Source organism: Pteropus medius, unplaced genomic scaffold (genome assembly GCF_902729225.1).
Source record: "Pteropus medius unplaced genomic scaffold, Ma_sr-lr_union100, whole genome shotgun sequence".
NCBI classification, from domain to species: domain Eukaryota; kingdom Metazoa; phylum Chordata; class Mammalia; order Chiroptera; family Pteropodidae; genus Pteropus; species Pteropus medius.
This window is the reverse complement of record NW_024350319.1, coordinates 17,136,549-17,152,155: the sequence shown is the minus strand read 5'-3', so window position 1 is coordinate 17,152,155 and position 15,607 is coordinate 17,136,549. Positions and strand designations below refer to the sequence as shown.

At 32.1% G+C, this 15,607-nt stretch overlaps 1 protein-coding gene across 3 annotated transcripts in view; it reads left to right on the top strand.

The window, feature by feature from the left end:
• Window positions 1–6,722, top strand: part of ODF2L (outer dense fiber of sperm tails 2 like) — a 35,413-nt gene extending 28,691 nt beyond the window's left edge. For all 3 annotated transcript variants that reach the window (XM_039838735.1, XM_039838734.1, XM_039838736.1), the window contains 4 exons: window positions 1,000–1,085; window positions 1,167–1,329; window positions 3,628–3,753; window positions 6,131–6,722. In XM_039838735.1, the coding sequence (XP_039694669.1) occupies window positions 1,000–1,085; window positions 1,167–1,329; window positions 3,628–3,753; window positions 6,131–6,259 (504 nt within the window). In that variant the 3' untranslated portion in view covers window positions 6,260–6,722. The remainder of the gene's footprint in view (window positions 1–999; window positions 1,086–1,166; window positions 1,330–3,627; window positions 3,754–6,130) is intronic.
• The last annotated feature ends 8,885 nt before the right edge of the window (window positions 6,723–15,607 follow it).

Below are 15,607 nucleotides of genomic sequence, written 5' to 3'. Positions count from 1 at the left end.
CAATTTGTAATTTATCTTACAAAAATTAGAATTTATTTTAATTAGAATTGTACATCAAGTTTACTTGGATTATTTCAATTGTTCTTTTTGGTATATGCTTTTTTACTCCATTGGACCACAGATTATGGGTGCCTTGTTAGTTACTGTATAGACATCTAATTCAATGCCTACCACATAGTAAGCATTTAGTCAATGTTTTTTTAATTAAGTCCTCTTTTTTTTCCAAGAAGCATGTCCAAGGATGGCAGCAAGCTTTTTTCTTATTTGTAAAACTATTTTAGGAATGATCCCTTTCTATCTTTCATTGTAGCCTTGATTCTAATGTTGAAATACATCCTATTTTTAAAAACATACAAACAAAACTTTGCTGAATTTAAATTTTTGAGAAGAGATTTTTCTAGAAAAATGTCAAATGACATAGATAAGTAAGTTATTAATTGAAATTATGAAAAAAATTTCTATTTCAAAGCTTCTGAAACTATTTAAATATAGTATTTGAAGCAATTGAGAGGAACATTCTGTCTTAGCATGGGCTAGCGTGCCTTTGATATCTAATTTGCTTTTCACAAATATGGTTTTTACTCATAATTACAACTTCACAGATATTCAGTTATCAATTACTATTTAGGTGAAACAAAAAACTATAAAAGTAACCCCAAATATTCTACAGTAGGATATTAATACTGTTTAAAATTTCGCACTTAATAAAAATAAATGTCCTTTTTCAACAAAACATTTTTCAGGAACTTTTAATTACCATCTCTCAGAAAAATTTGTAGTAGATGAGTTGCCATGAGACAGCATAGATTTTTTAAACTTAATCAGGAATTTAAGAACTTGTATTTTAACAATGCAATGTTTCTTGGTGTCTCTCTGTGTAGAAGTAATAATAATATTTATACCTTCTTGATTTTTATGATTGCTCTTACAATAAAGTATAGATTTCTTTGGAAATTGATTATAAAGAAAATAACCAAGAAAAAATATTTTCTTTTTTAGATTGATGGAAATCACAATCTTCTGACAAAACTTTCTCTGGAGGAAGAAAATTATCTTATTCAATTGAAGTGTGAAAACCTTAAACAGTAAGTATTAAATCGACTTAAAATTGTGTTACATTTTTTTCTATATACTATAATTTTAAAATATATGTTTTCTGTAAAAAGAAAATTAGAACAGATGGATGCAGAAAATAAAGAACTTGAAAAGAAGCTGGAAAACCAAGAAGAATGTCTTAAGCACAGCAATCTTAAGTTGAAAGAGAAGTCTGCAGAATATACAGCATTGGCCAGACAGCTGGAAGCTGCTTTAGAAGAAGGAAGACAAAAGGTACAGATGGCCTTTATTTAGAACTTTTTAATTAGTTTACCAAAGAGTCCTCTTTTCAAACAAACAATATCTCATTTTGCCAGATTTACAGTTATTGTTTTTATCCTGATGACAGGGTGAAGAGAGCAATTACATTTTTATTTTTTTTTTTACCTACTTTTGACTTTTGGAGCTAAACAAATATATTACTGTCCATAGTTACTTTACCAGATAATGATGATGTGGCAGGGTAAAGGGCAGAGATGGAAAACACTTTGAAGGAATGTTCTCCCCCACCCACCGCTTTTTTAATCAAACCAAAGCAAATGTGCAAATTATTGAACATTTTGGTTTTGGTCAAGACCCAGTAAGCTATAAAGCTCAGATCCCTTTTCTTTTGGCAAATATTGTTACATAAATGCATGCAAGAATTAAATTCTGGTTAAATCTATTTGGTTAGCATTTAATAAATATCTCACTGTGTGTCTCTACTAGTCCTTGAGATGCAAAGATGAGTAAGATCTGGCCTCAGTTCTCACGACATTCATAGTTCTGTAGGGAGATACAGTGTGAATAAATATTATCCAGCATGTAGGTATAAAGGGAGGGTGCAAAGCGGTTGAACCTGGGGTTGAGGAGAAATGATTCAGGAAGATCTCAAAGAAGAGGTAAATTTACCAAATGATTTGAAAGTGTAATCTTGAAAGGACAGGAAGTAGGCTTTGGAGTCCAGCAGGAACTGGGTTGGAATTCTGTCTCTGGCATATTATACTCTGACCTCAGACAAGTTACTTCTTAAAACTTTAGTGTTTTAGTTGGTAAGATGGGGATGATGTGTTTCTCATAGGACTGAATGATGCTAAAGAGAGATTGTCAATACCAGATGACTCTCAGATGTATACCTCTACCCCAGCCTCTCTCCCCTGAAATCTGAACTCATATATTCTGTTACTTACTTGACATGTCCACTTAACAGAAGCATCTCAAATTTAATATATCCAACATCAAATTCTGAGTATTTCCTTCTAAAGTCTCTGCTATGCATATTCTTTCTCAAGCCTGCTAATGATAATTTCATGAGTCAGATAAAATCTGATATCCTTGAAATGTGGCTCTCATATCACAAGTGTCATATATATTTTTAATTTTTTTTAACTCCAGGAAACCAATTTAAATTGATATTAAAAGACATATCATTGGATAAGAGCTAAGTAGTAAAATGTACTGCCAGTGGTAGAAATGTAATCCAGATTTGTCAATGCCACCAACTTTTGGGAGGAAAATAAGTGCTTTTATCTTGTTTTCAGCCTAAGTGAACTTTGGAAATGATAGGTGCTCTCAGATTCCTGCTCAAATGTGTTCAGAGTCCTCAGAGATATGTCTGCCCTCTCATTTTCCTCCTGCTGCCATGGAATATGGGGCTATCTCTAGTTTCTGCCCCATGAGGAGTGCTGTCACTGCACTGTCACCATTGTCCACACTAAGACATGGTCAAGGGCATGGACATTTGTTCCGAGTGCTCTTTCTCCCACAGCTTCAAATACTGCCAGCATCCCTCTTTCACAGTCACCCTTAGAATTTGTGCACAAGATATGTTTGTAAATCACTTTATAATAACTTAGAACTGAGTCCATAGGAGTTAGATTAGAGGACAGCCCTTCCCACTAGCTCCTTGGTGCTTAAGTAGTTTCTGCCTCCACTCTCATTCTGGTGGCTCCAACCTCACATTCTTGCAAATAGGCTCCCACATATCTGAATCCTTGGATGAACATAGCGAAGTTAGACTTTCTACTAAAATTATCAATTAGAGAAATGTGAAAACTCAAATTCAGACCACTTTAGAAGTCAATGAGTGAAAAATCAATTTCATTTTTATGTGTGAGGTGTATATATCACCTGCCCTGCCCCCAATTCTTTCCATTCAAGTCTATAATCAGTATTTAATAACAACTTTCTATGTTCCATTAGCACTGTAGCCACCATGGTGAATATAAATACTGTAAAACATAGCAATTGGTCTCAATAGATTATAAAAATATAGTATTAGGGAAAACACCTGGTTAAGTCACAGAGCGGTGCAGATGCATACACCTCCAAGCTAATTTTGCAGACACTTGTACTGCAAGGGCAAATATACATACTTATACTACATGTGCTTCTTTAAGATAGAATATTTTTAAACATTTTGTAATTAAAATGTCTAGCATTCAATTAATATCTATTTGGAAAAAAGATATATGGTGTAACTATGTCAAGGCTTTCAATCATACTTTAAAGAAAGTGCGTTTAGTTACTTTATTCTTTTAATAAAAATTACAGGTTTCCGAAGAAATAGAGAAAATGTCATCTAGAGAGAGGGCTTTACAAATTAAAATATTAGATCTGGAAACTGAGCTTAGAAAGAAAAATGAAGAACAAAATCAACTCGTTTGCAAAATAAACAATGTAAGTATTAATATGGCTTAATGTATTTTCCTAAAAAAAAATAAATTAGCATTTAACATTCTTAACATTCTTAACATTCTTAACATTCCATGTCAGTTTTCTTAAACAGTTAAAGTACAAAGTAAGGGGAATCAGGCCTTTTGCTTTACTGATAACATTAAAAATAGCAAATCATAAAAATTAAAAATGTCAGGATTATGCCAAAGAATTATTGTCTTCATCCTTGGTGGCTTCTATTCCATTTCCCCCAGTCTCATTGGGCCTTTTTCCTACATATTGCTTTTGCATGACAGCTGCTTAATGAAAGTTACAGATATAATCTACTTATTTTCATTCTGGTATAAATTTTTCATTTTTTTAAAGATAAACACAATTTAAATTATTATTATGAGTTAGATTTTGATACCAGTCTCGAATAATGAATATTATATTTTAGAAAGTTATAAGTTGGTATTAAGTAAATATTTAGCATTGTTATATCTGCATATGAAATGGATGCTTTGGTCCACTCAGTCATGAAATGAGAATACCAAATTGGCTGTGTTTAATTAGTCTTATAATGTTTTTTCCTAAATAGTCGTGAGATAGCCATTTGGCAGGAGATATTATGAAAGCTAGCACTAGTCATGACTAAATTACTTGAAAACTCTACTTAACCATAACACGGAAAATAATGATGCTTAATTTTTTCCAGGAGCCAGAGACTCCATGAAAACTAGTTTTTCATCCCCAAATATCTAAAAGTTGAAAACCTGAAAGATTCAAAAGTTAAATGATTTTTGGCATGCCATATTATTTTAATTTTATCACCATTGAAAGCTCCATGGCAGTTTAATCAGAACTAAATGTTTTCCGCTTTTAATTTAGCACAGGCTTTTCCTTATTTCTAAATGTTTTGTTTGTTTGTTTGTTTGTTTGTTTTTGTCAGAGTTGCTGATATTGTAAATATGTGTGATGTTCTTTGTGTAATTAAAGCCTCTGAAAAAATAACATAGGTATACTGAGATGATATGGGTTTTGCTATAATGTTCCCAGTACTTGGCAAAAGCTGCCAAAATATATAGATTTAAAATTTGATATTTTATTAAACCTGGTGATTTTTACAGTAATAAAAATCTAGAATTCTAAGCATTGATTTAGACATTGCTGAAAATGAGTTTATGTATTCTTTCTCTTCCAGAGGACAGTTCAGTATTTATTTTGTATACATGCCTGAACTCCAATTGAATCGTAAGCACCCTGAGAGCCTGTCTCATAATTGATTGTATCCTGGTGTCTTCCACAGTGCTCTGCCCATAGTAGCAGGCCTCTTGAGATTTTTTGCCCAAGTGTTCCAGTCAGAGGCAGAGTGGATGCACAGATCCAATGGTGACCTCAGTAGCTTAAAACAAGCCAGTGTTCCTGAGGCCTAAAATATCTTTGGAGTCACGTGTATTATCCTAAAATCCATGCACATTTTGCATTCTGCCCAACAATATAAGTGTGTTTGTATTAATATTTTCCCCTCCAAATTGTTGAGTAAAACTGACATTCCACAAAGATTCATTATATTCATTCTGTAGCACACTGCTTCATATCACCTCTCTTCACCTGAGGGGTATTACTGAGTTTCAGAAGGTATCAGGTATCATTGAACACCTGATAGGAAGGAAATAAAAGATTTTTTTCTCAAGATGCCTACATTTCAGTTGGAAGTTAATTGGTATTTGCGGCCTGTCTAAAGTATTTTTAGTGAACAGATGTACTTGGGAATTTATATGCAACTGAATATTTTAAAAAGTATTTTAAAATATTATTTTTATTTTTTTCTCAAATTAGATTTTTATTTTTTATTTTTTAAATTTTTTTCACAAATAAAGAACATTTATATTATTAAGAGTTCTTTTTTATTTTTTTAAAGGATTCTAAAAATAAAATGTTTATATGATCAGAACTAGAATTGTGTCAATTTTAAGATAGTAAAAGTCATTTTTATGGCATAAAATATGGATTTTAGGCAGAGAAAATGGTAAAAACTAGTGTTTAAATATGTCATGTTAAATGTAAGAGTAATTATGACCGTTTTAAATAAAACTCATTTATTCAGTTAATCATGTTAAATATGTAATAATTTGGGGCTAAGTGAATGTATATTACCACAAACTATATCTTCATAGTAAGATCAGCCATGTATGGGCTTTAGTTATTTGGGATTTTAAAGAAAGTCAGCTCTAAGATGAGTTAATAATGAACAAATCAGATGTTAGGATTCTTTCCTTTAGAAAAACTAAAAATCATGTAGTCAATCATTGTATACATATATAAATTTTATATTATGACTCTCCTTTGATATGAATGTCATTAATGATTATCTTTATTTCTTTTTTTTTTTATTTAGAAAGCACAACATCAGGAAGTATGTTTGAAAGAAATACAACATAGTCTTGAAAAGTCGGAGAATCAAAACGAGAGTATTAAGAATTATTTACAATTTCTTAAAACTTCTTATGTAACAATGTTTGGATAAACTGTTGAATTTGTTTTCTATAAGCAATAGATTTTTACTGTGAGTCTACAAAGTGATTAGGTAAAAAATAAATATACTATCTGTTGTTCTACTTTATGACTTGTGGGTGGTAGAATTAGAGTTTTTATTTAAAGATTTTGAAACATAATTTATTATCCAATTGAAACTTTAAAACAAGATAGATATCAGTATTCTTTTTTTGCTGGATAATTTTCACTTAGTTCTGGTTTATTTTCTATTTATATTATATTGGTTTTTAGAATGTTTTTTATGTGCACATAAAAGAAGCCAGAATCATTCTTTGTGTTTCTGTACCCACCATCCAAGTGAATTTGTAATAAATCTAGGCTATTTATGAGCCAAATACATGATTTTTAATAACACACATAATTGTTTTACATTGTGGTGCTATGTACATATATATTAATATAATAAAGGAAATATTCTGCATGTTAATTTTTAATAATGATATAATTACATATTTTCTAAAGATACCCAATGCCTCAATTTACTTAATATTATTTCAGGTATATGCTAAGATGCCATTATAATATCTGTGAGGTTTTAAATATTGAATTTTAAGTCATAGCTATTAAATGCCAACTGATGGCAATAGATGAAAACATGTTGGCATACAGTGTTTCTTTATGAAGAATAGGCTCTCAGTCTCTCCTTTGAATTTATAGTCTATTTTGTTCTTCATTTTATATTAGCAATTATCTGATAATTTAGAATTTAGACATTCTAAAGCCTTTGAGTTAACTAAAGGACTCAAGGGGAACAACACTCACCCTTTCCCATGACCAACTCACATGAATCAATCAAAATAAGCATTCTTAATACTAAGAAGCTTTAGGATAAGGCCTTTATTTTGGGAATGATGTAGAAGAGATATGTAGAGGAGAACTTGTTCCCCATAATCTCCCACCCTACATGCTAAAGCAGGACAGTCCTGAAAGGGGGTGAATGTACTTGACAAGGGATCACGTAATAGTGATTCCTCTCAGACAATGGCTTGAGAGCTGTTTAGTCAGAGGATGCCCAGGTCTCAAAAGATCATTCAAAGAGGCAGGTTGTGTACTACACAGTCCAGCTTATAAACAAAGCTCGATCTCCCCAAGATGTTTTATCCTCTTCTCTGATCAGAAATGGGGACCTACTTTTCTCTGGTCCCCTCATTCCTAACACAGCTATATCACCTGCAGGGACTTACTCCCCAGTGACCCAACTGCTTCATAGTGTTTTTCTTAAAATAGCAAAGATATTAGTTTCAGAAACTAGACACATTTTTTGTTCAACAGTTGCTAACTATATTAGCATTGCCTTTTTCTTTTCTTTTTTTTTAAATCATAGTACTTGAGGTACTTGCACACATGTTTGATGTTCGTGGTTTTTTCTTCATCCCTGAGGCAAAGGGAGCCTTAAGAAATACTCATGTGAAAAGAAATTAAAGTTCTTGAGTGTTGCTCACTAGACTGTGAGCTCCTTAAGGGGAGAACTGTACCATATTCATATTTCTATTTCAGCTACTAACAATATTTGGTATAAAGGAGATACTCAGTTGATGTTTGTGGATAGATGGCTGAATGTTGACAGAGGAAGATATTCATATTCCTGTTGTAGATATGAAAAAAATGTAAGCATAGAGGGATTAACTACTGTGGCTGTGGTATAAAACTTGTTTTAAAATTGGCATTTGAACTCAAGTCTTCTGATTCCAAAATCGAAGCTCTGTGTACAGTGCTGCTTTCCTACTGTAAGCAGTAGAAGAGCAGCAGCCCAGCAGCTGCATTGCTATTATTTATTGAGTACTTATTGTGTATCAAAGTTCTGAGTATGTCGTATGTATTAACTTTTTGAATCTTTATGTCTGATGAACTAGGTGCTATTTATTCCATTTGCTTTTAAGGAAACCAAAACACAGAAAGGCTAAGTAACTTGCACAAGGTCACACAGCTAGTAAATGACACGCATCTAGAATCTCTGATTTTAACTATGACCATGCTACTTTCATATACATTTCATAAATAAATTTTTTTTAAAATTTAACAATCATGCATTTACCTCATCTTTGAATGCATTCTCTTTTATATTTTTAATTTTTATCAAAGTAATTTCTGTATATGGCATTTAAAAGTTGGTACCTGCAATGTTTTAGATGGACTATGGAAGGAAAGACTACTGTGCAGTCCCTAAGGATGATGTTCAGGTGCTAGTGTCACAGGACAACAAAGGAAGTTTGCCACACCCTAGAAGAACTTTCACAATCTCTTGCTTAATGTTTCCACATGGAGCATTAAGCACATGACACTGGGATCTTCTGGAGTGTGAACCAAACTCAGGGAGGTCCAGAGTCAGTGCCCTGGTGTCCCTAAAATTGTCCCAGCTTTCAGCTTCCCACTGTCCCAGAATGCCCTTGTCCTCACAGTACTAACAGTCTGGCAGGATTTTCTTCCTGTCTTCAATATTCAGGGCCTCATCCCTTCCTTAAATTCTGAAAATTTTCTTCCATTATTTATGTGATATTGCCTCTCCACATGTTCTTTCCTCTTCCTCATTTTGTCTCCTGGGTCTGACCTCCAACTTGACTTTTTCCTCAGGGTGTCTGTCACTGGGTTTCTTGTGAGATATTTCTTCCACCTGATTTTTCTGACCACTAATGTGGTTCTCAGGGCAGTCATTCCTTTTTTCTGTTGGACATGCAATTTCTAATTCAGAAATTGTGTTTTTTTTTTTTTAGTTCCTGAAAGTGCTGAGGTTTGTTTTGTTTAGTGTCATAATTCCATTATATTTTTATTAAAATTCTCTTCTGTTTCTTCCACTGGTTCTACTTCAGTAGGCATCTCAGGTTTCTGTTCTGCTAGCCATCTTTTCTTTCCAAGCCCCATAAGTGAGTTTTAATTTTCCTTGCCTACTCATGATTGTGGTCCCTTCAATATCTGCCAGCAGCCTGCCTTGCATATTTCTTGGGCAGTAGCAAACCAAATGGTAAAATGCATGATGATGGCTTTAGTTCTCATGGGCCTGAGACCTGTTACCCTCTGCTGAAGTGCTATGAGAAACCATTCTTCTAGACATTTTCAGTCACAAGCATCAGTTCTTTTCCAACTATAAAAATTAGAAGCACTTCACTGAAGAGCCTGCTTTGAGATATTCTGGTGTCAATAAGTATGTTATAGCAGTTTAAAGAAGGAATTCAATCTATATCTGCTGGCTTGAGATTTGTCCATGGTTTTTATTTTTAGGTGAAGAAAAGTCACATAATTATGTATTTGGCATGATTCACTTTTTATAATCAAAACAAGCATCTCTTTCTTTGTGTATATAAATTCTCATATGCTGGTATGAGCATGGAGATGGGTGTCAAGGAGCCTAAATGCCTTGGTCGGGATGGAAGAAATAGTAATACATTTTTATTTATTCTAATGAAATTGTATTACTTCCAATTTTTTCTAATCAGATGAAAATTTTTAATGGTTGGAGGACAACCATGATAGGTGTAGGAAGTAGAAGAATAGGATCGATGAGGGGTATTGTCTAAGAATGAAATATTAAAATTGATTTTCAAAGGTGGAGTAGTTTGGAACAAGGAAAAAGTAAAGGGAAGTTTGCTTGAGGTGGAGATGATGCCACTGGAGTCCTGGATGTTGAGGAACTGTAAAGTTTTGGATGTTCAAGCTGTCTAGGATTTGGAAGGAATTGGGGTAGAGCTGAAGAAAATTAAATGTGAGCAGATAAGTAGATGACTGTGATAGGAATGAGGTTTTAAAACTATCGATTTTTTTGTTGTATTTAGAATAAAATTCAAAGTCCTTCACATGACCCTCAAGACTCTGCCCACCTCCTCACCCTCTCATACCACTCCCCTCCCCACCCCCATGCCCACTTGCACTTGATTTCCTTGAAAACCAAGTTCCTTCCTTCCTTTTATCTTAAAATGTTCTTTCCCCTACTCTTGACCTGACTAAATCATTCTCATATACCTTTTTATTCTTTTCTTTCATAATTAGCAATTTGTATGTGTGTGTGTGTGTGTGTATTTGTCTCATGTCTCAGTGCATTTTAACCTCTATAAGTGTATATAGTTCTGAAGCCTGCTATATAGCAGGCATTAGTACATGTTTGTTGGAAGGGTATATAGAAGGAGGAATAGTGAGCTTTAAGTGAGGCGAGGGCATTTGCCTAAGAAAGGTAGGGAAATTATAGAGAGCCTTGGAGAATGAATAACTAACTCTTGAGGGCCACAAGTGATGCAGTTTTTTGTGTGAGGGGTCTAGTTTTCTTTCAGGCAGATGTAGAGATTAAAGAGATTTGGGGTGCAGGAGACCTTGTTTATAATCAGACATGCTCCAGAGGCTACAGTGGAAAATGGGAGGAAGTTGGTAGTGAGAGTGAGTCAGGAAGGAGATTGGCTTCCCTTATAGCTGCTTGCTTTAGATAGTTAAAGAGGAATTTTTTTTTAATTTTTTTCTCTCTAAAAATTAATTAAAATCTCAAGTGTTTTCTTTTGATACTACTGGATTGGGAAAGTTGCTTAAATCCCAAGTGTAACAGTGTTTTTGATTTATTAACATTACAATTTATGGTAGTACTTTAAGATTTAACACTTCCACGAAAGAAAAAAAAAACATAAAAAATAAACATTTTTTTTTCCTTAAAAGTTAAGAGAACTTAAAATTGCGAAGTTCAGTTTTATTTTTAAAAATAACTTGCTTGTTTTCTTCTTACTTTGGCATAGTTTGGGGTGGGGCTTGGAGAGAGGGAAAACTGTGAGGAATCCTCTATATCTAGTTTGTTGTTGTAAGATGAAGTTAATATTGACAACAGATTATGGTTTATAAAAATTAAAACTGTGACTGTCATACATTATTTGATTAGAAATATTGTAATTATACACTGTAACCACCTTTTGCAAGCTTAAATTTTATTTTTTGCAACTTTTTTGTAAAGTAGATATCTTTTCCTATCTTTTTTTAAAGAACTAAATAGAAAGGGCATCTAAATCCAAGGTGGCAGGCATATATAAATGATCCTTTAAAAAAATCATGATTTGATTTTAATAATTAATAACAAAAACTTCTTGAATGTGATACTATCCAAAACTTTTATTTTTATAAGTCAGAGAAAGATAAATACCATATGATTTCACTTACATGCGGAATCTAAGGCACAAAAAGAACAAACTAATCAAAAACAGACACACAAATATAGTGGACAATTTGGTGATGGACAGAGGGGAGAAGGGGTTGAGGGGCTGGAAGAATGGGGTGAAGGGTTAAAGAAGTACAAATTAGTAGTTGGTAGATGGTCACAGGGATGGGGAGCATGGCTTAGAGAATACAGTTAGCATTAATATATTGGGTAGGTAGAAAACCAGAGGAGAGAAGGAGCAATTAGGAGCATCATTTTATAAACTATTTAAATGTCTAACCAATGTACTGTATGCTTGAAACTAATTAAAATAAATAAATTCATTTTAAAAATTTATTTTTAAAAGATTTGTTTTTACTTCTATGGATAGGCACAGTTAATTACTTTAAACCTGCATAAATTTTTATTTCCACACTAGAAGTCTAATTTGATTTTTACTCTTTTGATCTTGTCATATTCGATAAGCTATATTTTAACCTGAATACTTCAGATGTTGAAGCATTTCAAGAAATAAGAATTTTAATTTCAAATGAGGTGACTCATAAAACACAAAGCATAACACTTGTGAATATAACAGACACAAAGATTGCTATACTTTTTCCTGTCCAACATATAAAGAGCTCTTATAAATTAATAAAATTAATATAATTAAATTAATAAATTAATAAAAACATATAAAAGGACCAAAGACAAAAACAGACAACTCAGAAGAATTATTAATGGCCAATAAACATGTTTATAAAATGTTCAGATTTATTAAAGATAAGTTTCTTTAGTACCAAGAAATTAATAAGTTTTAAGAGATAATTCCTACTATTGAAAAGATGGGGTAAAATGAGAATTCTCACATACTAACAATGGGACTTATTATCTGATCATCTCTCAACATACCATAATATATTAAGTATCGTTCCATTGTTGAAGAGTTATGTTGTTTCCATGTTTTCTCTGTTATAAGTTTTTCTGCATGAATATCATAATGCACAAATCCTTGTCTGCCTTTAATTATTACTTTACACAAATGCTTACATGTGAATTATTCTACCAAATCCCATGAAAAAAATTTGAAGTTCTTGAAACATATAATTGTTCATGCCGTTTGCTTCAATAATTTACAACTTAGGCATTTATTCTAAAGTAATAACTAGATGCTGGCAGGAAATACTTCTGTTATGCCATTCCATTGCTTAGCCAATGCCTGGCACCCACTAAGAACAATTAAAATTTGCCATTTGACATTCAAGTGACTATCAATTTGGTCATCTCTCAATTTTAGTTATAAAGTAGGAATGTGAATGTGCTTTGAAAATAAGGAGTTCTAAAATTGTAGTATTAATGTTCATAATTCTAGTCATACTGTATTTTTCTTTCTCTTTAATACTCAGTCGATGGCAGTTCAAGTAATACCTAAAGCTGACATTTGTTTTCTTACATCTATTTATTTGATTATCCATTTGTATTAAAATTTTCTTATGTTGTTAAAAGTCACATTAGATCATAGTATAAAATAAATTCCAAATATGAATCTTTATTTTAGATAGATGTATAAAATATTTTCTACTTGTCTATGAATTGCCTTTTCATTTTCTTAACTGTGACTTTATGATTACAGTTCTTTATTTCAATATTGAGTTAATGAGGATTCTCCAGAGAAACATGTATGGTATTGGCTCACATGATTATGGAGCCTGAGACATCCCATGATCTATCTGCAAGCTGGAGTCCCAGGAGATCCTGTGGTGTTCTTATGAGCCAGTGGTATAGATTCTAGTTTGAGTCTGAAGGCCTGAAAGCCAGGAGTGCTGAGGACAGAAGATTGATGACCCAGCTCGAATGGTCAGGCAGAGAGCCAGTGAATCTTCCATTCCTCCACATTTATTGTTCTATTCAGGGCCTCAATGGATTGGATGATGTCCACCCACATCGGGGAGGGCAGTTTGCTTTACTTAGTCCACCAGTTCAAGTGCTAATCTCTTCCAGAAACATTTTCACAGATAGACCCAGAATTAATGTTTAATCAGATATATGGGCATACTGTGATCTAGTCAAATTGATACATAAAGTTATCACAAATATAGTCTAGTTTATCAGTTGCTTCCTTTATGGTTAGCACCTTTTGTGTTTTATTTCAGAAATCTTTGCCTACTCCAAACTACTGAAGATGGTCTCCTATGTTTTCTTCTAAAAGCTTTATTGTTTTATCTTCCGTATTTCAATCTGCAATCCATATTGAATAGATTTTGTATATGGTTCAAACTATGACATAAGATTATTTTTTTTCATGTGGATATCCAACTGACATGACACTATTTATTGAAAATCAAATTCATTCCCCAGTGTACTGCAGTGTCACCTTTGTCATGAGGCAGATAGATCAGATGTCATAAATCAGATGTGTAGGTTCATTTTGAACTCTCCATTCTGTTTCATTGTTCATTTTTTCTGTATTTGTACCGATACCAACCACTCTATCTTCCAGCTTTGTCCTTCAAGATTGCTTTAGCCATTCTTTGTCCTTTTTATTTCAATATAAATTTTAGATTCAGTTTGTCAGTGTCCATCTAAAAAATTCAATGTTGGGGCTTTTAACTGGGATTGTATCAAATTTACGGATCTATATACATAATTTGGGAGAGATGACTGACATCTTTACTATTCATGAATACTGTATATCCTTCCATTTATTTAGAGTTTTTAGAAAATTTTCTCTCAATAATGTTTTGTAGTTTTTAATTAAATGCCTTGCACATATTTTGTAAGTCCTAGGTGTCTGATTTTTTTTAATGCTCCTATCGGTGGTATTTTTTTTTAAAATTTCATTTTCTATATCTTTGTTGCTATAATGATTTATAATAATTTTTGTATACTCATCTTGTATTCAGATATTTGATGAAATTGTTTAATTCTAATAGTTTATGTTTTTTCAGATTTTCTATGTACATAATTGTAAATGAAAATATTCTTATTTCTCCTTTCTAATTCTTATGCCTTTCTTTTCTTTTTCTTATAGCACTGAATAGGACCTCCTATACAATTTTGAATAGAAATAGTGAGAATAGATATTGTTGTCGTAGGACATTAATTTTCAGCATTTTTCCTTTTTATATATACATAAAAGTTCCCTTTAAGCACTAGTTATCTGTATCCCTCAAGGTTTGGTATATCTGCATTATCATTTAGTTCAAAATATTTTTAGATTTCTATATTGATTTAACATTTAATTTATGGATTATTTATCAATACATTTCTAATTTCTAGGCAGTTGAGTATTTTCTAATTATCTTTCTAATGTCCTAACACTAAGAGGTTTTTCAGATATCTTTCTGTAATTGTTTTCTAGTTTAATTCTTTTGTGATCATACTTTATATTGTTTCAGTCCTTTGAAATTTGTTGAGATTTGTTTTAGGTCAAATTAGTTGATAATATTTTTCAGGTCCTTCAAAATAGCTTTAATATTTTCTGTCTACTTGTTTCAGTTACCAAAAAAGTAGTATTGAAGTTCCTAACTATAATTGGGAATTTGTACATTTTCCCTTTCAGTTTTATCAGTTTTTGTTTTATATATTTCGAAATTCTATTTTTAGGTGAATATACATTTAGGATGGTCATTTCTTGGTGAATTGACCCTTCAACATTACATAATGTCTCTTTTTCTCTCTGTCAATATTCTTTGTTCTGAAGTCTACTTTGTTTCATAGTAATAGAGCCATTCTAGCTTTCTTCTAAGTAATGATTGCATGCTATGACTTTCACTTTTCATACTTTCATTTTAATTTTCTATACCTTTATATTTAACAGAATTTTCTTATAGAAAGCAATCTGACAATCTCTGCTTTTTAAATACATTTGTATTTAATGTAATTTAATAATATGATCGAATTTAAATCTTTCTTGCTAATTGTTTTCTAATTGTCTCATTTGTCATTTTATGTTCCCTTTTACCTCTTTTCCTGACTTTTTTGGATTAACTAAATATAATTTTATTTAATTTTTATCTCCACTATTGCTTACTATATTTTCCTTTTATTTTCATTTTTTAGTGATTTCTCTAAGGTTTGAAATATGCATCTTTAAGTCTTTATAGTCTACCTTCAAGTACTAACATACCACTTCATAGTCTAGGACAATTTACAATGGTATAATTTCACTGCCTCTCTGCAAGTCTTTTTGCTATTGTTGTAAGATTTTACTCCTAT